The 25,429-nt window shown below is 31.0% G+C and overlaps 1 protein-coding gene across 1 annotated transcript in view; it reads left to right on the forward strand.

Annotated features, from left to right (window-relative positions):
- The window catches only part of LOC143254936 (protein turtle homolog B-like), a 56,462-nt gene that overhangs the window by 4,133 nt on the left and 26,900 nt on the right, over positions 1 to 25,429 (forward strand). Inside the window, exons 3-5 of the mRNA XM_076509846.1 lie at positions 2,741 to 2,851; positions 12,090 to 12,293; positions 14,522 to 14,815. Of these exons, the coding sequence (XP_076365961.1) occupies positions 2,741 to 2,851; positions 12,090 to 12,293; positions 14,522 to 14,815 (609 nt within the window). The remainder of the gene's footprint in view (positions 1 to 2,740; positions 2,852 to 12,089; positions 12,294 to 14,521; positions 14,816 to 25,429) is intronic.

Below are 25,429 nucleotides of genomic sequence, written 5' to 3' on the forward strand. Positions count from 1 at the left end.
TTTCGTGTGGCTGCGAAACAATTAAAGTATAATAATATTTTTTTATCTCGTGAATATTTCATCGGTTGAATATTGTGAAGAAAACATATATGTTTTAGATTTCACTATATAATAAAAAACCCACTAAGAATTAAGATTATACTAGAATACATTCCAGAGCAAACAACATCAAACATAGTTATACAATACGAACTACATTGCTCTCTTGTTTAAATCCGGTGCGCATCTCTTGAAAGAAGTAGAAATCACGAACATCTTTCTTTTGTCAAAAACGTTAAAACTGATAGTATTTTGTCATACAACATCTATAGTTAAAACCAAACTTTCAAAATCAACATTTCAAGTACTTTATGTGGTTCCCTAAAAGCCTAGCGCAGATAGCCCTCGTGTAGCTTTGCGCGATATTCAAAACAAAGCAAACTAAACCTAAAAACCTACAAAAATATGTTTCTTGTGAAACAGCAGTTAATTTCAAATTATATGAGCACTTTCTTTAGCTTTGTGCTTAACTTCAAAACAATCTGAGCCACATTAATAAACTTTCGTGTATTGTTTGTTTGTTTTGAATTTCACGCAAAACTACACGAGGGATATCTTAGCTAACCGTCCTTAATTTAGCTATGTAAGACTAGACGGAAAGAAGTTAGTCAACACCACCAATCGCCAAATCTTGGGCTACTATTTTACCAACTAACAGTGGGGCTGATCGTACCATTATAACGGTTGAAAGGGCGAACATATTTTATTCGAACCCACGTACCTCAGGTTACACCCTAACCACCCGGCCATGCTGCGCCAAGTTGCGTCCAATATAAGATTGTTTTTAAATTAAAATATTTTACTTCATCGATTTGAATAGTTTTGATTATGGTGGATTTACTATTATATATTTATTTCAATATAGATGTTTCTTTCAATTAAATATATATTTAGAAATGCATGCAGTTTGTACTGTTCAATGTGTATTGCAAAATTCCCTCCTATTCATTAAGTTTGTAAAAGATTTTCGAATGTAAGACTCAACAATATATGTATTACGAAAGCACTAGCTTATCGAAAGTGTTGTTGGACCAGCTGAAATTTCTAGACATTCACTTAACGCTTATAAAACGTAGCAACGCAAAGCGCCGAGAAACAGTTTTCATATTGTTGTTGACCCCGCATGGCCAGGTGGGTTAAGGCGTTCGACTCGTAATCTGAGGGTCGCGGGTTCGAATCCCGGTCGCACCAAACATGCTCGCCCTTTCAGCCGTGAGGGCGTTATAATGTGACTGTCAATCCCACTATTTGTTGGTAAGAGAGTAGCTCAAGAGTTGGCGGTGGGTGGTGATGACTAGCTGCCTTCCCTCTAGTCTTACACTGCTAAATTAGGGACGGCTAGCACAGATAGCCCTTGAGTAGCTTTGTGCGAAATTCAAAAACAAACATATTGTTGTTAGTTTGATATAGTTAGTATATAATACATTTTGGAAGCTATAACTGTGATTAACGATCAGTCTCAGTTTGCCTCTGAAGAAGAAAGGTTCACCTTTCGAAAGTACTCGGGTTATAGGGTTGTTATTTCATTTCTACACTGATTAACGTTTACTAATCAGGAACTTTAGATATTGACCAAGAACATTGATATATTTCGAACTTTACAAACCGTTTAGCTTCAGCAGATTAACATTGGATGTTATTATTTTTACGAAGTCATTAGATAACTTCAGAGGTAAAAACTGAAGTGTAATCAGTGAAGATTTAGCTGGCTCTCCCTTATGTGAATTGTACATATAATATCAACTCAGAACTAATTTGCTCGTTGCGAATCCTCGATAACATATTAAGACAATTCCAGATTGTATAGCAGGTTCAATATGATTTGTAAGTTTGTAAAACTTTTGTATATAAATTATTATTTATAACAAACGCAATTATAAATTATGTTGTCATTTTTATATTAAAATATATTTGTCTTAAAAAGAAAACTCTGTGTATCAATCTTGTTGACAAATATCATAAATTTGATACAAATCGACACTTAGTTAACTTCTAACTTTAAATTACAAATAAACTCAGTTTTAGACTATTTTAAATCCCAACATGTAACATAATAAATTTGGGGTTTTTAGGGGATAAATTATGACACATAACATGATTAATAACAAATGACAACTTTAATTTTTTGATGTTATTGATGTCTGTCACGTAACACTACTTTTTTCATCTATGAATCCAAAGTTAATTATTATCATGATTTCATGAGATTTACTTTAAGGAAATTATTTTGAAATATTGATACATAAGTTTTGGCTTTGTCATTAACAATTATCTAGTACCTATTGAACAAAAACAACAAGAAATAACAGCAGTATTTCACCTGAAATATTAAACGGAACAGAGGCTACTGTTCTAAGCTGATAAAGAAACATTCATTGTTAAATTAGCTAACTTTATTGTAAATGTATATTTATAAGAATCTTTTAAAATATTCTCTTGGAATAAATCCACTTATATCATCGTATATTTCTTTCAACCTTTCACCATATTTGTAAGAAACAAAATAGGTGTTATCAAAATTAGTCAGCAAAACAAAAGTTTAATACATATTTATTTTTAGAATATTATATCAATTCATAGATGTAGTTTACAAAAGAATTTGAATGAAATTATTTGAAAAGTTACAATGAAACATCTTTATTACTAATAACACATATAATGTGACAGATACACTGATAGTTAATACTGTTATTATTTTTAGTTCCACCAGGTGATCCTTTAGTGTTTAACAAAGATGGAAAACAACTCAATGGAATTGTTGGACCATATAATGAAGGAGAAACGATCTCTTTTTTATGTAAATCTGTTGGAGGTAAGTCAGGGTTTCTTATCTTAGTAACAATGCATTAATAGAAAAAAAAAATCAAAAATGAAGTGAGATGGTAGCTTCAATAAAGGTTTATGCTGCAAAGATGGAATGATTTATTATGAATCAGAACTGAAAAACATGATTATTAACGATTTGTAACACGAAACATTAGTTATCTGAACCAAATGATTCCTAACAACAAGGGATTGAACTTATGAAACTAAACACTTTAATCTTTATTAGTAAAAGCATAAGAATGGCATACAACAAAAGTTTTGAAACAGTTTGACTCAATAATGAAAAAATACCTTTTTTAAACGTACGAAGTTTCGATAAGATTTTGTAATCCTCAGGTAAAAGTAATTTACAAAGATACATTACAGAACAAAAAGGTCACATGACCGGATATTGCACCAGAGTTGTCCTCGGGGTGTTTATTTAAGGTGGGACTGTTTTCTTCATATAAGGTAGCTTCTTTTATTTTGCATTTATTGATGTTAGGTTCTTTGTTCAAGATTACAGTGTTTTGTACAGATACAGTTTTTTTTTTATTATTATTGTAATGGTGGTAAACTTGAAAAGGTTTTACGTTGCGTTAAGTGAATATACTTTGCAGTTTTCTACTTGTTTTTTCCAATGTAAAAATTCCGGACAGTTATTGCATGTTATTTCTTAAATGACGTTGGAATTGTGTGATTCTATGTAAAGTTTACTTAATAATCATTTTGATTTAGGGCTGATTAGGAAGAATCTGATGTCAACAGAAATTTTGTACTTGATGACAAGATTTCTTTCTTTTTTCAAACCATGTATTTAAAAAGTTTTCCTTCTTATAAAAAATTTAAAACAAATATACTATTTTATTCCCTTCTTTTTCAATTGAAACTTTAAACAATTAAATAAAACTACTTAATAATTTAATGTTCTAAAACATATTTGTAAATAAGAAAAACATATCATCTTCTTTGACACTGATTTTACTCTAAAGTATTTTGTTAGGACTGCAGAATAACTGGAGGCTTGCCACAAAATGAGCTGCCTACCAGTTACATGAATTTCCCTGACTGTGACTGATTCAGATGTAACAAAAGAAAGAGACGTCACACAAGTGATTGAAATTCACTCTAATTTTGGAACAAGGGAATTATAACGTGAACCAATGCACGGTCTGCCAACCAAAAAAGGCTGCTGTTTATTTTGGTACAATATGTACTTTGTTACAACCATCTTCCATATTAAATAAATAGTGTGACATCCTAATTGAATAACGAATTCTGTGTGTAACTAAGTTGAGAAGAACTTAGTAGCTCTCTTGACACATTTTCTATATTAAGAGTTAAACAAATCCGAGATGCACAAAATGTAAGAAAATTTACGCATTGGTTAATGAGCAAAAAAAAAGAATGCTCACCTTGCACACTATAGTTCGAAAACCAGTTAGCTTAGAAACAACAACAGAAGTGTTTAAAACATTTTTCTTATACACGTATATATATATATGAGAGCGGTAAGTCTTAGGATATACAATGCTAAAATTACAGGTTCGATTCTCCTCAGTGCATATGATTTAGGTTTATTTTACTTAAGCGTAAAGTTATACATTTGCTTACGTCTGCTCTGTCTACCACAGGTATTTAAACCCAGTTTTTATCACTGTAAGTCTACAGACATATTGCTGTGCCACATGTTAGAAAAATTGTCCACTGTACAGTGAAACTGAAAGATTATTGATATGTATAATATATTAATTATGACATGGAAAGAACGTGTTATAAAATATTTACAATTTCCCTTAGTTAAATTTTATGAAATTACTGAAGATAGATATATTAAAGCAGTTTTGAAACCTCACCATAATATATTTTTCTAGTTTTGATTATAATCAGTGCTGACGAAAAAACCCACTTGTAGAGAAAAATATATATGTAGAAACGGCTCGTTTGGGTTGAGAAAATTTTTTTTATATAGAGGTGCAAACAACGTTTCGACCTTCTTCCGTCATCGTCAGTTTCACAAAGAAAGAAAGAGGTAACTGACCGGAAGCTGACCACAAGTTTAGAAGGGGTAGTGTAACTGAGTGTAGGAATGTAGAGGGCGTGTTTAGATGTTTGATTAATTTTTATTAATATAGGTATAAAGGTGTTCTTTTGTATTGGTTTATATTGGGATTGAGCTGTTGTATAAGTAATGCTTCTTTAATTTTGCGTTTGTTTATGTTTGTCTCTTTATTTAGTATTTGGGTGTTTTCTATGGTTATGTTGTGTTTATTTGATTTGCAGTGTTCGAAAACATGTGAAGGTGACTTTTTGTGTTCTTTGAATCTGGTTTCCATTTTTTTACTTGTTTCTCCAATATAGAAGTCGTGGCACTTATCACACTGTATTTTATAAATAATGTTGGTGTAGTGTTTGTCAGTGTAGTTTTTATTGACCTTAGTTTTGTGCCTGGTTTTTGAATAAATTTGGTATTAACTGGAATGTCATATTTTGTCACTAGTTTTTGACAAATATTGTTTTTTTTTCTGCTGATGTCGGGAATATATGGTATACAACAGTATATGGTTTCGTGATTTTTTGATTCGTGAGGTATATTTACTTTTGTTGGTTGATTTTGCTTTCTGTCTAGGTGTGTGCGTATAATGTTTTCTACGGTTTGTGGAGGAAACTTATTGATGTTGATGAAGTATTGTTTTATTTTGTCTAATTCATCGTTAATTTTATCTGGTGAACAGAGTGTAATGGCTGTGTTTATTTGGTTTTTTAGTATGTTGAGTTTTTGTTTTGTTTCATGTGTTGAATACCAAGGAATGTATAATCCAGTATTGTTGATTTTTCGGTGGATTTCTGTTTTGAATTGTGTGTCGGTTCTTGTAATTTTGAGGTTAAGAAATGATATTTGATTGCTTTCTTCCTGTTCACATGTGAAGTTAATGTTGGGATGTATAGAGTTAATGTGAGTGAAAAACTTAAGTGTGTGTTCTGTAGATCTGAATTCCGCAACCGTGTCATCTACATATCTGTACCAGTATAGTGGTGGATGTAATGCTGTGTTAATTGCTTGTGTTTCAACTTGTGTCATAAAAATATTGGCTAGAACTGGTGATACTGGGTTGCCCATGCTTAGGCCATTTGTTTGTATATAGTTGTGGTTGTTGAACATGAAGTTTGTCTTTATCGTGGTGAATTCTATGAGGGTTGCTAATTGGTTGTTGGGAATGTCTATTGATGGGTTAGGGTCTCGGATATAGAGTTTTAAGGCATTCTTGCAGGCTTCAGCGGTTGGGACTTCTGTAAAGAGGGCTATAACATCGAAACTGGCCATTAAGGCTTTGTGATTAAGTTGATTTAGATTAGACTTGAAATTAAAAGAGTCTTTGATGAATGAACTAGCTGATGTTACATATTTGGAGAATGCCCATGCTATGTATTTACCAAGATTGTAATTAAACGATTCATATGTGGACATTATTGGTCGTAATACACAATCTGGTTTATGAGGTTTGGGGATGCCATATATTTGTGGTGTGCGTGAGTCGGTTTTAGGTAGGTAGGAATAAAGTGTTTGTGAAATTGTGTTGGCTTTTTTAATTTTTAGTAGTATTTTGTTTGGTTGCGTTTCGTGTGTCTCTGTTGGATTTGTGGATTTGTGTTATATGTGGCAGTCATGCAGTTTGATAAGAACCTTGCAATATAGTTTCTATTGAAAAAGTCTCTGTTATGAGACTGTCATGTAAAAGTCGTACAGGTTTTCGTGTAGATCCTATAATCTATAGTTTGATATACCAGTTATACATTTTGATCATTCACAAATCACATCTACCAACATAGCTGGTACATCATCACATAGAAGATCACGAATATCTAATTCATTTTTCATCTGCTTGAGGTGTACACTGGTGGAATGGATGTCCATATATGGCTTGTGTCACCTTTCCTAAGCAATAGTTGGATAATTTTTACACTGATCACTGAAAGAAAGGATTCTAACTGTTGAACTTAAGCTATGTTTACTATGGCTGGAGTATGACTTGTTGGAGGTCTTTTTCTTGCTATTCATGAAACCCCAGATTCGTTTATATTTGTTTGTTTTACAAACAAGTCATTAAGTATAAAAGATATCCCCATCTTGAAAATTCTAAATCTCCGATTTTAACATACATTTGTGCTCTGAATAAATTAAAGTTGTTTTTTATTCTCTGTCGAAAAGGAAAGTTACGAACCATTTCCAAGAAAGAAGAATGGTGAGCGAATAAGACTATTTACTAATAACGAATAATGCTAAACTTTACTTCTGGTCGTCCTGTACTACTGTGTTTTAGTAAGTACAACTTTCAAAGGTAAATGTGCTATACATTGGTCATAGAACACGTTTTAACGGTTCTAAGTCAACATAGTGTATTAATTGTTGGTTTGTTTGTTTAGAATTAAGCATGACGCTACGCAAAGGGCTGTCTGTATCTGCTCACCACTGTTATCGAAACCCGGTTTTTAGCGATGTGAGTCCGCAAATATACTGCTGTGTCACTTACTGGAAGGTTAGTGTATTACTAGTAAGTTCACTTTCAAAGCTTATTTAATTTTATTATTTGTAACAAATGTAACTAAATTCACCAAAAACAAACCAGCCGTATGCTCGCTAAGTGCTTACAAGAATATTTAAACAGTATATTTATTAAACTTCAACATAATCTTGTAGGTCGGCACTCAAGAAAGTTGATCATTACATTCACATTTGGCCCGACATGGCCAGGTAGTTAAGGCACTCAACTCGTAATCTGAAAATCCCCATCACACCAAATATGATCAACTTTTCAGCCGAGGAAGCGTTACAATGTTATGGTCAATCCGACTATTCGTTAGTGAAAGAGTAGCCCAAGAATTGTCAGTAGATGGTGATGACTAGCTGCCTTCCCTCTAGTCTTACACTGCTAAATCAGGGACGGCTAGCGAAGATAGACCTCGTGTAGTCCAGTAATTGTTGTTTTTTGTCAATGCTAGTGTTGATCACATTAGGAAAATAAAGAATGATTTAATACAGATTCATTTTTTCTTTTACAGTGCAATTAAGTACAAAATATATTTCCATTTTGTAAATTTTTAATCAACTATATGACACAATTTTACGTCTGAGTGTTGGATCCTTTGAATCGAAAAGAGATGTGTTACATATCATTCTAATTGATATAATTTACCTGTGACATCACCCAATATACGAATGCCAAATAATGTTAAAACTTACTTCTGACACATCCAATACCACTACGACGTTATATTGGCTGTGATTGTCACATGACTTAGTAGTTTGCACACACAACTAGCTTTAGTGTAATATAGTAAGTCCTCTGTAAGACTATTGATACTTTCTAGCTTAATTTGGAAGTCAAATATTAATCATTAAGGCTACAAAAGAGAAGATTTGGTTCATTCATTTCATATTTTTAGACTTTGTGACATTTCACTGTGGGTTCATTCTCCATAAACAATAGAGGTAGACTGACTCCAACCTTTCATGCTTAAGAGCACATTATTTCAGTTGTTCCAGCTAGAATTAACTAGACTTTTGAAAAAGTAGTTCGTCTCTTAAGAATATCTTAAGAAAGAAGAATGGTGAGCGTATAAGACATTAAATTTGGTCAGTCATTGTTTTGTTAAAGAATATATTAGTCAGTGTAGTAAAGTAAGAGTAAATGTAATTATTGATTATTGTAACTATTGCAATTTCCTAAGTAACAAAGACTCATATACTGCATAACATACTTCATTTGTACTATCGGTTAGAATATTATCTAAAATTCGAAAACATTTATTATTTGTATTTCTACAAAATAGGAAATTTTTAATTCATGAACGATAGCTTAGAAAGGTTTCAGTTTCATTTAAAATAAAAAGTAAAAAGCCGTAATTTATTATCGAATTGGATTATTTGAATATCATTTATTAAGAATTATGATTATCCATCAACTGTACATTGGATTGAATTATCAGTTAAAAATTTACTACAAATAAAATACGATTAAATTAATATTAGTTGTGCTACTTCATCCTATAATTTAAAATATATTTATAGTTTACTTAAAAATAAATTCGTTCTTGATAGAATTAAAAGTCTAATACGTGCTAGTAAAGATAAACCACAAGTATGTCGAAATGTTTGTTTATGTGGTAACCAATAAAAGCAAACTCTCTAATAAAGGTAAAACATGAGTCAACAGCCATCTGTAACTTATGTTAACATTTGCAGCTGACACTGTTCTTAAATATTGTCCAGCATTAAATATTTGTCAACATGAATTAGATATTTGTTTCATACTGCTGATTTCATGTGGCTTCATTTAATTCATTAGATCTTGCTCCCTTATCAAAGAATTTTTGACATTTTAGATAAACGATTACAATGGATTGCTTAATGTTTCATCTCAGATTTATAGTTGAGTTTTCTATTTACTTTTCCTCTCCAAATGACATTAAAAGGTTATATGTATATATTTATGTGTATATATAGGAGAGACAGTTAGTATAGATATTATAAACTTATACTTAAAAAATGCAAAACAAGTAACAACGTTTCGATCTCCTTAGGTCATTATCAGGTTGAAAAAGAGATTTGAAAAAGTGACCGTAAAATATCACATATCGTGTAGACGAATGATTAATACTGTAGGGGCGTTGTAAATATATAACCTATTATATGTTAATTAACATTTACTAATAATTAGTATAGAGATAAAAGTGTTCCTTGGTATAGACACAATGTTGGTTTCAGCTCTTGTATTAAAAGTGCTTATTTAGTTTTTCATTTGTTTGCTTTGGTTCATTAATATGTCAGTGGTTTCATCACTGCACCGTTGTTATTGAATCTACAATTTTCGAAAATATGGGATGGTGAGTTTTGCTTCCTTGAATCTGGTTTATTTTCGACTTGTTTCTTCTATAGAGAAATTATGGCAGTTGTTGTATTGTATTTTATATATAACGTTACTATTATGCTTGTAAAGGTAGTTTTTACACAGTATAGATTTTAATTTTGTACGTGGGTTGTGGACGAATTTTGTATTTACTAGAATGTTATTTTTAGTTTGAATTTTTCCAAATGCTAGTTACTTCGTCGCTTATACCTAGAACGTAAGGTATGAAACAGTGTAATATTTTGTTTTTAGTTGTCTCATTGTCTTTGGATCGTTGGTTGGCTGTTCATTGCGTTGTTCGTTGTGGTTTCTGTGAATAATTATTTCTTTAGTTTTTAGAGGAATGTGTGTGTGTGTTTTTCATATGGAAAAGCCACATCAAGCTATCTGCTGAGTCTACCGAGAGGAATCGAATCCTGATTTTAGAGTTGTAATTCCGTAACTTATCGCTATGCGTTTTTGTAGGATATTTAGTCACGTTAATAAAGTTTTGTTTAAGTTGATTGACTTCTTTGTTAAGGTTGTGAAGTGAGCAACATTTTTGGCTGTGTTTATTGAGTTTTCTAGTGTGATGAGTTTTTGTTTTATTTCATGGCCAGGGAACACACAATTTAGTATGAGTAATTTTTCTGGGAATGTTTATTTTAAACGGTCTATTTTTTCTTGTGATTTTAAGGTTTGTAAATGCTATTTGTTGCTGTTTTTTTCTTATTTACTGGTGAACTTAATATTTGAGTGTATGGAGTTAATATGTTTCAAAAATTTTGTTTGCATGTTCTTTAGATGTGAATCCGGTTAATGCATCGTGTACATACTTCTACCAGTACAGTGGTGGATGTAATGCTGAATCGGTGGCTTGCGATTCAATATATATCATAAAAATGTTGGCTAAGATTGGTGACACCAGATAGCTCATATTTAAATCATTTATTTGTATATAAGTTTGGTTTTTGTACATAGCTATTTCTCGAGGTAGTAAATTCTAAAGCAGTTGCTAGTTTTTTCCTGGGGTTGTGTATGAGTGAAACAGGGTGTTTGATATAAATTCATATTGCATTGTTACAGGCTTCGGTGGTGATAACTACAGTGAGTATAGAGACTACGTCAATGTTAACCATTAAGGCTTTATGGTTTAGTTGATCTAGTTGAAGTTGTCTGTGAAAAAGAAGCCTGCTGATGTTTCACATATGGAAAATGCCCGAAGTATTTATTTATCTAGGTTATTGTTAAATGATTTATATCTCGACATTATGAGCCTTAGTAGAAAATCGGGTTTGCGTGGTTTTCCAGTTCCAAATAGTTCTGATATAAAGGATTCTGTGTTACATAAGTAGAAGCAAAGACGCTCATAATTATTTTATTTGTTTGTCTTTTGTTTAGTGTTTTCTGCTGCATTTGTAGGGATTGGCTTAAATGTATTTGACGTAATAACATTATTGTTTGATTCCACTGTGGAATCAAGTCAAGGTTAAGATGGCATTGTTCTTATTTGATTTTAATATTTTGATCTTGTTGTTTTGTTTCATATTATGAATACATTTAATATCTCTGTTTAATATGTTACTTTTTACGTTTCTCTTTTGAGAAATTATGTTAGTGATTTTGTTTCAGAATTCTCTGAAAACCTTGTTTAAAATAAATTTTTAGGGTATTTGGTGGAAATGCAATCCTTCTGTTTTTACCTGTAAAGACATTTTTTTTCATTATTGAAGAATTGATGACTGTTTTCTGTAATTTTTGTGGTATTATTTGTCTGTGTGGAATACATCGCTAGTTTTCTAACCAGATCTTCAAAGCATGATTTAATTTGATGCATGGAATATTTTTGGGAGTATCTGTGTTTATTTGGTATTGTCAATCTCCTCTGTTATTAATGCAAAACATGTAGTTTAGTTTGGTTTATTTCGAAGTTCACGTAAAGCTACACGAGGACTATCTGCGTAGCAGTTTCTAATTTAGCAGCGATTGACCTTGTCATTTCTTAGACTACTATTTTATAAACAAAAAGTGAGGCTATAACTATTCTGTAATCGCGGTTGTAGCTCTTCGGCAGTACATATTAGTACCATGTACAGTGTATGAATACAATATATTGTAACAGAAATCCTCGAAGTAAGTATCCATTCATTACGTGTGTATGTGTTTGGCAGTGTATCTTTAAACAAACCACCTGCTGAACGTCTTAAACATGGTGTCTTAAAATATATCAACACTAATATGCCAAAATGCTTTATACCGATGAAGCAATAATTATCATATCCATATTCGAATTCATTTTTACCACAATTTTATTTATCCTCTGAAACTTTGCTATTTTTCCTTTATTATATACTACAGGTAAGCCTCGACCTTCTGTCACATGGTGGAATGAGAAGATATTACTCGATGACGGTTACACGTTTAAGCCTCACAATGTTGTCGATAATGAACTAACCATCGACAGTGTGAGAAGAGAAGATCTTCTCTCCGTCCTAACATGCATGGTTTCAAACAGTAATGTTACAGTTCCTGGCAGTGTGTCCATTACTTTAGATTTAAACCGTAAGTAGTGAAGCTTGACCATCAAACGCTCATACGATGATCTTTGATATTGATAATATAGCCATAACTACTAAAACTATTAGATCTGGTTGATTATTAATGTTAGGAAATGTTTGTTTTTGAATTTCGCGCAAAGCTACAAGAGGATTATCTGCGCTAGCCGTCCCTAATTTAGCGTGTAACACTAAAGGGAAGGCAGCTAGTCATCATCACCCACCGCTAACTCTTGGGCTACTCATTTATCAACGAATAATGGGATTGAGCGTCACTTTAAAACGCTCTCACAGCTGAAAGGACGAGCATGTTTGGTGTGATGGGGGATTTGAACCTGCGACCCACAGATTATGAGTCGAGCGCCTTAACACCTGGTCATGCTAAAAAATGTTCTGAAACGTTAGGATAAGATAATTAGTTAAAACACACGTACAAGGGTGAATTATATTATACAGCTCAATTGAATATACTTGTTTTTAAAACCTATACTTCTAAATTTTGTATTACTTTCGGTTAGCTCTTAAGCTCGAAAAGGAAAGTAAGTAGTTTAACTAAAGATATTTAAAAAATTACTTTTTAAAAAACAAAAATTATTTTATACAAATTCAAAAAATAAGACAGTTTCCAATCCCAACAGTACAATAAAATATGAATACTTACTATACAACATTAAAATTCAACGTATATCATTGCATCGTTCTCAGGAGTGTAATGTTTTGCAAAATATAATTCTTATTCATACAATTACCAGAAGACCAATTAGCATATTGAAGAATTTAATGGCCAACTGACAACATTTCTATTAGGTCCATCATCCTTATTTAATAATTGAAATTTACTTGTTTATATATTTAATTTTAATATATTTAATTATCTCAATAGATAATTTACAGTTCTGAATAAGGGTTATATTGTGCAAAACATTACACTCCTGAGGATGATGTATTAATATGCGTCAAAACATGTACAGTGTATGAGAATTATTTCCAGTCCCATCGGATATTTACTGATTTTAATCCTATATAGTAAGTTATTTGTGTTTTCATGTAATTACGATACTGGAAACTATCCTGCTTTCAGAATTGTGAATAAATAATCGTTGTTTTAAAATTTGTGAGATTTTAAACATTGAAATATAGCGAAACCTTAAATGTATGAGCTCTAATTAGGCTACATTTAAAAAATCGCGTAGACTACAAATATATAATTCAATCTTCAACATTTATCAACTCATTATGTACATCTAATTAACTTTGATTTAAAATGTTCTATTCAGTGAGTACATAAATAACAAATATTCTCAAATGTTATTGTAATGCATTATTAAGCTTTTGATTATAATTTTAAAGTGTTACACTAGATAACATACCATATTACAGATTGCATTTTCTGTTTTTTGTATTAGTATATATTTGAATTATGGTATTCATGTGCAACATTATTTTTTTTAACTTTAATATGCCTCCTCTTTTAAAAAAATAAGAGCAGCCATGAGGTTAATCATCTAGAAGGAAAGGATATATGATAATAATATTTAATCAGGTAAACGTTTGTTATAAAGCTGATTTAATATACTTTTTTAAGATTTGAATTTACTAACAAGTCTACAAGTTTTCAAAGTTACAAATCGAGTTTCGACATCCTTGGTAGGTAAGGCACAGATAGTCCATTGTTTAGCTTTGTCGTTAACAACAAACACATTTTTAATTTGGAATTTCAACATTATTATATATTTGTAGTTAATTATACTTCTCATTGAACATCAATATTGGGTATATTATTTTTATCTCGTCCTTTATGGATTTACAAGAATTAGAAAGTGTGTATAATAGTATTTCCATTTCACTATGTTCGCCATTTCCACTTCCAACTGCGTGTTTTGGTCATTCCTATCACTATTTTGTTTGTTGTGTCTCAGCAGATCAGATGAGCTCTGGATTATAAAATACTATTATTATACACTCATTTAATTCTTGAAAATTCCTAAGAGACTAAATAAAATGCTAGAAATATAGTAGGCCTAATACTATTAAAAGTTGATTTAAATATAACCATGCATCGCTAGCTTGGAAAAGGTGTTTACTCCATGAAAGTTTATAGGTCTCTCTGATATGAGAATACATTCTTCGTTAATATGTATCTGTTTTGTTCTTTTACGATCCTCTTAAGCACTCTCTTTTCAGAGAAAGAAATTAATATCTATTTTATTGTACATTTCTCTTTTAACTTTCCAGTAAGACCCGAAAGAGTGAAAATTAAATCCCCAAAGCGCCCTCTTTCTGTTGGTGAAAACGTGAAACTTCTTTGTTCTTCAAGCGGTTCACGACCAGCGGCACATATCACGTGGTGGAAAGGAAACCAACAACTTCAACAAACAGAAGTCACTGTAAACAAGGTAGAACTTCAAATGAGTAGTGTCACATTCATACCTGTTATCTCTGATGATGGAAAATACCTATCGTGCAGAGCTGTTAATCCAAACATACCAGGAAGTGCCATAGAAGACGGATGGAGACTGGAAGTCTACTGTGAGTAAGCGTGAGAACATAGGAAGTATGTATATACACGATACATAAAGCATTACAGCAGAATTAAGTAATAAACTGTCATTATCCGTCCTAGTTGTTAGCTTGAAATCATAACGGATAATGCCTACAGCCATAGTAGTCAAATGCTCTGGGGTTATTTCATCTATCAGATAAAAAACAAATGTCGATGTTCAACTACACGGCTATTCGAAGATCAATTAAGAGTATGGAATTGAGTGCTTACACCCACAAGGTTTCAATTCCTACTGCCTTTAGTTGTCTGCATCCAGTTGTGGGAAGGCAAGTTACCTTTGAAATTCCGATACATTCTTCCTTTATCAAAATTAAGCAACTGTAATCTACCTTCTACTATATTAATTTCTCAATCTAGTTAAGTTGCATAAACATCATTACTATTACTTCTTTCTGTTATTCATTAAATTTGTAGAAGATTCTCTAGTGTAAGAATCAACAATATGTATTTCATGATAGCACTAGCGTATTGTCGGACCAACTAAAATTTCTAGAACCTCTCTTATATTTCATAAATCGACGCGCCAAGAGAGAGTATGTTTCACTAGTTTGCTGCAGTTGGTAAACTATAAACCTCGGAGGTTTTAACTGTCATAAACGCTTATTAATCGGAAAACTTCAGAACTTGGCCTAGAAGATTTCAAACATTAGAAATCGTTTAACTTCAGCAGATTAAATTCGGACGTTAGTATTTCTACGAAAACATTGTATAACTTCGGTTGTGATAAAACTCGTGGGATCAGAGAGAGGTAGCTAGCTACCCGTTAAGTGAACATATCGATATTAACTCGAAATTAATTCGCTTATCATGAACTGTCGATAACTTATTCAGTTCCACACCAGATAGAAGACTCAGTATTGTATGTAAGCTTGTATAAATTTTGTATATAAATCATTATTTGTAATAATCGTCATTATAAATTATATTATTGTTGGTATATTGAAATATATTTGTGCTAAGAAAGAAAAATTTGTTCATCAATCTTGTTAGCAAATATCATAAATTTGATACACTTTGACTTTAATTAGCTTCTAAATTCAAATTACAGTTCAACTTAGTTTTAGGCTATTAGAAACCATGACACATAACATAATAAACAGGGGCTCCTGTCCGAGATCTGAATCAGAGACCAGATTCGTTCTAAATTAAAATTCAAATCTTAATTCAGTTTATATATATATATTAGTGCTTACAATATTTTATTATGTCTGATTACCAAGGTTTTGGTGAATCACCTTACCTCGAACAATTAGAAATATGTAACAAAAGTGAATTGCTCGAAATTGTCAAAATTTTAGAAATAGAAGTTAAGAAATGAGTGAGGAAAAACTGAAATAAAAAGCATATTATTGAAATACCAGTTCATTATGATTTGTTGTCTGATGAAGCATTAGGAAAATACACTAGTCACTCAGAGTTTAATTTTAAAGATAAATTAGAAATCGGCTAAATTTTACTCAAATCGAGATTGAACAATCTCGTACAGAGGCTGTAAGAAAAAATAAACGTCACAGGACCGAACAAGCTGGTATCAAAGCCGAGAGTGAAGAAGCCCGTAGCGAAGGTAAAAGAGAAAGTAAGCGTCTCGAGGCCAAACATGTCCTTATCGAAGCCGATAAAGAAAAATAAAAAATATTGTATTGAAGCAGAGAAAGAACTTGAAATTACACTCAACTCTAATTGACTACAGCTAAATGCCAACCTTAAACTTAATCAATATATTAAGGTACCACCACTTAATGAAAATTAAGTTGATAAAAGTTTCCAACGTATTAATAAAGTTACCTGAACCATGGAATGACCCATTGAAAAATGGTCATTATTATCACAAATTGTTTTAGCTAAAAAAAAAACCAACCAGAAGCTTATTTCTCCCCCTCTCTCTTCACGATTGTACGAATTATGATAAAGTTGAAGCAGCTATTCTAAAGGCATAGGAGTTAGTGACGGAGGTTTATTGCCAAATGTTTCGAGGTTCTCATAAATAAGGCAGTCGAACATATGGTATTTGCCAAGAAAAAACAAAATAAATTTGTGCATATTAGTAACAGTTTCAACAAATTAAGACAATTATGTTTAATTGAAAAATTTAAACGTTGTGCAAGTAACTAACTACCTAAAACATATTTGTATGAAAAGAAAGATGAAACAGTACAGGAAGTAGCTGCTCTTTCTGTTGATTACACTTGAACATATAATACCATTTTTCATAGAAAGAACTCTCTACCGTCTAAACAAAAGCTTATATCAGTTCAGTCCAGTAAAATTGAGGATTCTTCTAAAAGTTTTCTCTGGTTCAAAATCTTCTTAGAGTTAGTATAAAACTTCATTAAAACTATCAAGACCTGGCTGTCATTTCAATGTTATTGGCAAATATGATACATTTGATACATATCAACATTTAATTAATTTCTAAATTTTAATTACTACTTAAATTAGTTTTAGGCTATTTGATGTCGTAATGCATAACATAATAAATTTGAAAATGATCCAATATGAAATACAATATGCAACAATACGTTTCTACGTCTAGTATGGGTATTATGAATTTAATTAAAATAAAGTATAGAACAACGTTTCGAACTTCTTAAATCATATTCAGATCAAAATTAATTTTAACCTGAATATGATTTAAGAAGTTCGAAACGTTGTTCTGTACTTTATTTTAATTAAAGTGCTGATGCCCATACCAGCCGTTTTGAGAATACATTTTCACTTCAAGTGAGTTTCTTGTCATCACGAAATACGTTTCCAAATTTTAAAATCTATTTACACCCAACCTGACACAATGATATAAAATAATGCAAGGAAAATCATCTTCTATACAAATAAACGTCAATATGTGTATCTGTTCCTTAAATATTTCTATATTCCTTGATTAATCAGCACCCAACTTGACACAGTGGTATGAAACATAACGGAGTTGGCCCCTCATCTAAATTCGTTTTAGCAGAATTCGTAATAACAGTTTTTCCTATCATAATTGGCACCTTTATGTATTTTTATTACACTTTAAATGTTTATTTTATTTATTTAAGAAACAAAATATATGCATCATTTCTTATCGTTTGTTACAAAAGAAGTTTTTATTTCACACGTTTAACGGACAGCTATTCTAGTATTGACCAATACAAATAGTAAGTTAGAACAATAATAATCTGTATGCACATTTCATTTGTTTGTTTGTTTGTTTTTGAATTTCGCGTAAAGCTACACGAGGGCTATTTGCGCTTTTACATTTGAAGAGTTTTCTTTATATTTGTAATAACGGTATCTTTATGTAAAGTACTTTCGGTAAATCTGTTTTTAGTATTAATGTCATTAATTAAAATTCATGCATATCATATTCTATACAGAAAAATAAAGTTACAGCCAGCTTTGGAAATCGTGGTAATAATAAATTGTTCTTGACCTCGTTTATTTTATTTTTAAAGGCATTAAAATCAATATATATTTATTAATTAGAAAGTTTAAAGTTTATAATTGATTTTTAATGAAACTAATAAAATATGGTTTCCATTCAAAAAATAATCATGGAGGCTAATAAGAAATTTTACTTATTTTCATAACATAATTATCAATACTTTTCTCCAAATCATAAAAAAATCACTTTTATATTTTCTTAATTCTAAATTGAGAATTGAGTACCTTTCCATAAAATAACTCGTAACTTTATGGTTATGAAAAAAAGTTTTTATAGTCACTGTTACTACAGTTAAATGACAATTTTGTAACTTCTGTTGGATTGAATTCTTTAATAAATTTTGTCAGTTAAAGAAAAAGGTCCTATAGATTTATTAGATTTAAAACTAGCTATAAGCTCAAATACTTTGGTGAGGAAAATGTTTTCTTGTGCATTTTTATGGATTAGGTAAGGTATAGATAAATCGTCATATACTTTATGTTTAAAATTTATCACTATATAAGATTTTTTAATTTTCTTTACTTATGTTAAACTATCCAGACCAATTTCATATAGCTGGCCTTACCTCATCCTTCCCGTGTTAATCTTTGTTATACCAGAAGAAATAGTAAAGAGAAAGGGAGGAGTTTGGGAATATTAGATCTATTAAGTTTTTAAATCTGTTTAAAATCTTTGAGTAAATAAAAGGGCTGAGGCCGAGAAATTGTACATTTTAGAAGCGTTAGGGTAGTTTTATTTTTTACTTTAAGGTTATATCAAATATTTAAGCATATCATTCTTTCTACAACTGGTTGAAGACGGCGAAACGAAGTAGGAGTTAGACTTTGTGGGTGTAAGCACTCACCTCTATACAATTAATTGTTCTTCCATGAGTACTATAGCGTTTGTATATTGTCTGACAGAATATTCCAAACGTATGTGAATGCTATGACCACAGGTAATATCTATTTTTATTTCAAGTTGACCCATAGAAAGGACAGCGGCAATTAATTACTTAATTCTACTGTAATGTTTATTTTATATTAACTTCATTTTTGTGTTATACAGCTAATTTAAATGCCTATTGACAATCAAGACGCAAAGTAGTGTGTCGTGCGACCAAAACAACCTCCTGCAGGACGCACTGGGTGCTATCAACAGGAGTTATAGTTTAATGTTTTTCCCCTTCTGTACCTCTGACTATGGTAATCCAAACTATCATATATTTTCAGTGAATGTGCTCTACGGATCTCTTTCTTCGCAAACCAAATTTCAAGACAATCCATTATGACATCTCTAATTTGGAATGAGTTTCTTCCTATTTGTTTCGTCACACCAAAAGTACTGAAAGTTCAAAGAATATTTTGTTTCATCCATCATAATGTACCAAGTTGACAGAAAATGTGGCCCCTCAAAATAACGAATGAATATATGCTGTACAATTCTTATGAGTACTTTATGTTTGGTTACCAGTTTCAATTTCATTACTTTAAGTTGCACTCTCAATCATTTTAGGCCGCACCTTTTTCTCTTACTTAAAGAGATTTTGATTATATTATATATAAATTATATTACGTAGAGAAAATTAACATATTATTCAGAGGATATAATAAAACATCTCTGAATTTATTATATACTATGATAATGAACTTCTCACAAAAAATCAATGAGCAAACTAGCTGTTTTGAATTTTCGTACTAAATGGCTTATATACGTTTTTAAATTACTACAAATGAATAACAATGATAAGTATAACTATCCAAATAGTTGCGTTGTTTTTTATTAATAAGAAAAAAGATAATCACTAATACTTTTCCTTAAGATTACTCCCGTCTTAGCAGCATAGAAACCTCTTTCTGTGGACTTTCTGTTTATACTGGTCTTGAGTATCATTTCAGCAATAACTGATTTTAATAGACCTCAATCAAAAAAAATATTGTAAATGAAAAAAAAAAATTTACAGTGTTATCAGAACTTATATTATATCAAGCATTAATTTAACGACAAACATTCATCCGGGTCTACTTGAGTCTTTAAGGTGCTTGGATTATATATCTGAGACACCATGGTTTGCAACCTATTGCTTCTGAAACGTGTTTAGCACTTAGAGATCGTTAAAACAAAAACGATAGTCAAATCCTGTTATTTGATTGTTGTTTCTTTAATCCTGCAATTTGATCAGACAAGATTAGCCCAATCATTAACGGTAGGCGGGTGTTTTTTTTAGCTATATTTTCCCTATACCCTTTGAACTCAAAATTAGAGCAGCTATACGTAAAATCAAGTAGAATTATATATTTTGTAACGAAGATAACTTTTAATAGCTGGATGACCAAAGGTTGCATTGCTATGAATAATTTTGTAGTAAGAAACTAGGTAAACGCACACATTAGAAATATGAACATAACAAGTTTTATTTTAATTTTAACCTTCGACTGTGAATTTTCGTTTATTAAACAGCATGATTAACATAAAAACTGTTTTTCACTCTTGTTACTTTTTATAAAACAATCATTTCACAAAAGTCAGTGGTTGAACTATAACATTACCGATCTTTCTAAAACATTCCTTATCGTATTTACTAATGATCAACTTAGAGCTAAGATAAATATTCTGCTCTAGATGTAGTTAGCCAAAGTTTGTTGTGGTTTTAGTCGAAATTAAGTGTAGTTAGAAAATTGATAAAGTCTATTGGGCCTATAACTAATTAGAGTGTTAAACTCCATTTAATATTTACGTTTCATAATATGATGTTTACTATTAATATAATAAAAGGACTGAGGCACTTGTTGTACATCAATAAATAACTGACATTATTAGATCAATATTTTAACCAACCGTTGTTCAGGTGAGTAATAAAGTAAGTAAAATAACTACTACTGCTAATAATCAGCTTCCATCAGCAATGAAGCAAACTATTTGATCTCTTACTATCAGCCACGTTGTGTAGCATGATCTTAAACCAGAAATTTGAGCTCTTGGTGATTAAAGTCACGAGTGTAAAAATATTCAATTATGAAAACAAACTTCATTTACTTCTTTTTTGAGACACAAAATTTGCTCTTGACTGTTTAATTTTAGAGTGGAATATTAATACCAAGAGACTCAAAATCAGAATTTGAACGACAAATGCTAGTATTAAACATGACAATGTGTTTCTTTCCAAAATTCTCACTATTTGGTCTGACAAGAACTAGCAGTGGTTAATGTAGACTAGTGTTTTTTTCTCTAGTCTATTACTAGCGTAGAAAGCCCACATGTAAATTTTCAAATACTTCAACAATCAAACAAACAAAATTTGCTTTCCTAATTAAAAATGGCGAGTTATGTTTACTTAATGCTATATTTTATTTTATAACGGCCTCACATCTGTTTCTTTCTTTCTTTATATTTCTAAATAACTCTTTTCAACATTTAAATATGTCATTCCTTTACAGATAAATCGTTTAAACTCTATTATATTAACCAGTTCCTTACGATAATAAACATTTTCAAATTAATGTTATAAGTTTTAACAAAATTATTATTTTTATATTACTATTATTGAAAAACAATAAAGTTTAATTAAAAGTTTAAAAAAGTTACGAATTTTCGTAAAAGATTGTAAGATATTAAATGATATAAATTTCGATTAATTAGTTATAAAATTATAAAATAGTTTAACACTACGAAGATTAATAATAGTTGTTATTGTTATTATTACAACAAATAGGGATTTAAATAACATTTAGTTATTTCATGTTTAAAGTTTATAGAAACGTAATAAAGATTCAAGGTTTGACTAACTTATTAATACTTACAACATCTGAATCATAATAGTTGTGTTTCAAGTATGCTTTAATAGTAGTCTTCATCCAAGGACTTAACATCTAAATTTCAAAAATGTTTCTAATGTTCTTATAATGTTTTAAATCAAAATATACTTTCACAAGTTGACTTATTTAAATGATATGATACTGGTGAGTGGCAATCGATTTTTAGTTATGGATCATGTTACACACTTGATGGTCTAATGTTATAAGTGGCTTCAATAATCTAATTATAGTACAGTTACCGACAGAAATATTAAACAGATGTGGTTAGTACTAGGGTATTAATAATTAATATACTGGTGCCAGCTAACATGTTAAAAGTTAACAGTTTCAAGGCCTGGCATGTACAGGTTGTTAGGGCGCTCGACAAGCAGAATTGAATCTCCGTCATACCAGAAATGCTCGCTCTTTCAGCCGTGGTAACGATATAACGTGAGAGTCAATCCCACTATTCGTTGGTAAAAGAATATCTCAAGAGCTGGTGGTGGGTGGTGAAGAGTAGCTGTCTCCTCTGTAGTCTTACACTGCTAAATTGGAGACAGCTCGCTCAGGTAATTCTTGTATAGATTTGTGTGAAATTCAAAACAACCAAACAGTTTTAAGTGTCCCACGCCGTGGAACAATAATTATATAATATTTTTATGATAACGAGAAACTCACTTGAATTAAAAATGTATTCATTAGATGGCTGGTATGTGTATCAAAACTTTAATTACAATAAAGTACAGACAAACGTTTCCACCTTCTTAGGTCATCCACAGGTTAACAAAGAGAGCCTGCAACTGACCCGTTACTGGGCGTGTGTTACGGACGAGAGTGTAAATAGGTACGAGATTGTAGGGAGTGTTGCAGTGAGATGTTAGGTTATTAATCAGTATAGGTGTAAAAGTGCTTTCTTATTGGTTCAATTTTGGTTTAAGTTATTGTGCGAGTAGGGCTTCTTTGATTTAGTATTTGGTTGTATTTATTTCTCTACTTAGTATGTTGGTGTTTCCTATGGTTATGTTGTGCTTATTTGATTTGCAATATTCAAAAGTGTGAGAAGGTGTATCCTTGTGTTCTTTGAATGTGGTTGCCATTTTTCTTCTTGTTTCTCCGATATCGAAGTCGTGGCAGTTGTTGCATTATATTTTATAAATAATGTTAGTGTTGTGTTTGTCATTGTAGTTTTTACATAGTATGGACTTTATTTTTGTACCTGGTTTTTGAATAAATTTGGTGTTTACTGGAATGTTGTGTTTTGTTATAAGTTTTTTTCAAAATATTGGTTATTTTTTCGCTGATTTCGGGAACATGTGGTATGCAACAGTATAAAGTTTTGTAGTTTGTTGTATCTTGAGATTTATTGTTGTTTGTTGTTGGTCTAGGTGTGTGCGTATAATTTTTCCCACGATTTTTTGAAGAAATTTGTTAATGTTGATGAAGTGTCGTTGTATTTTGTTGATTTCATCGTTAATTTTATCGAGAGAGCATAGTTTTGTGGCTGTGTTTATTTGGTTTCTTAATATGTTGAGTTTTGTTTTGTTTCATGTGCTGAGTCCCAGGGAATGTGTCGTCCAGTATGAGTAATCTTTTCTGTGGATTTTTGTTAAGAATTGAGTATCGATTATTACGATCTTGAGGTTGAGAAATGTTATTTGGTTAGTTTTTCTCGTGTTTACAAATAAACTTAAAGTTGGGGAATATGGAATAAAACGTGTATGAAAAAAAACTACAACTAAGATGTGAATTCAGCAATTGTATCGTATCTGTACCAGTATAGTGGCTGAACCGAATGCTTGAAATTCAATCTGTGTCATGAAAATGTTGGCTAGAACTGGTAATACAGGATTGCCAATACTTCAGCCATTTATTTGTAAGTAGTTTTGATCATTGAACATAAAATTAGTTTTCGTGGTAGTGAATTCTGTAAGAGTTTTTTTTTTTAAATTTATATCTGGGGATATGTATTAATGGGTTTGGGTTTTGGATATAAAGTTCTAAAGCTATCTTACAGGCTTCGGTAGTTGGGAGTTCTGTGAAGAGGGAGATTATACCAAAACTGGCGATTATGGTTTTTTTGGTTTAGTTGATCAAGAATAAAGTTAAAAGAGTCTTTGAAAAAAGATCCGGCTGATGTTAGATTTTGAAAATGCTCACGCTATGTATTTACCAAGGTTGTAGTTGAATCTCGACTTATGAATCATTAAAATTTGTAACCAGTGTTTCTTGGTAAGATTTTCCTTATTATACTTATATAAGTGATATGTTACACATTTTAGACGTTTTAAGGTAGTTTTGTGGTATTTTACAACTTATTTTTACTATTTTAACATCCTCGTTACTAACTTATTCTACTGAACAAAGATACCTGTATACCATTTTTTATTGATATACATTATATTTGTTTTTGTTAACTTTATTGCAACTGAATGTGTGTTTTCTTATAGTAAAGCCACAGCGGGCTATCTGCTGATTCCACCGAGAGGAATCGAACCCCTAATTTTAGCGTTGTTAATCCGTAGATTTACCACTGTACCAGCGGGGACTAAATGCAAAGAAATACAAGTTAACTTTAGAAGTCTGAAGTGTCATTACAGACACAAAACATAATTTATAACTCTGAAACAGACAGATTCTATGGTTTTATTTCCAATGGCCCATAGTTTTCTGTTTTTTCTTTTATCTTTTGCACAATTAACTTTTAGCGTGAAAATTGTATATGTACATCGCAATTCCTCCCTGCGTACTGAGTAGTTCTAAGAAATGGGAAGTAGTTCATTTTTCTTTTTTTCAAATTAAGCAATTTTGTAAATATTTGATATAAATATCTTAATGTGTGTGTGGACAGGTGAAAACTTAAGCCTAGAAATAAAAGATTTTGCTTTTCATGTATAAAAATTTATTCATTTTTTCAGATATTTGAAATATTCAACTATCGATTTTAAATATCACTATTTATATGGAAAAGGAAAAAAAAATTCCTTTGAAATGATTAATGAACCAATATTCAGTTGCATCAGCAAAAATAACTTCTGTGTATTAACTAAGACTACCATTTTTATCTTCCAAGCGTGAAAGGAAAACGAAGTTTTGATCTGGAAGTAATATTTAAACCAAATAAAACTTTAGTTTTAGTAGTGAACATTGAAGTACCATATACAGAAATTATTTTTGTGATTGAATTTGTTATTTTCTGGACTAAAATATTAAAGATGATATATTACTTACCTCATCCCTTTATACAACTAGCTTTTTGTCTGCTTGTGATGTCTATATTAGTAATGGCCCAATCCACATTAATGATGCATATAAATATTGTGTTCACTGTTCGATGAACTTTGCCAAGATCGACATTTCTTTTTGCTTATTTCATTCACTTTCAC

This window comes from Tachypleus tridentatus, chromosome 7, assembly GCF_004210375.1.
Source record: "Tachypleus tridentatus isolate NWPU-2018 chromosome 7, ASM421037v1, whole genome shotgun sequence".
Classification (NCBI taxonomy): domain Eukaryota; kingdom Metazoa; phylum Arthropoda; class Merostomata; order Xiphosura; family Limulidae; genus Tachypleus; species Tachypleus tridentatus.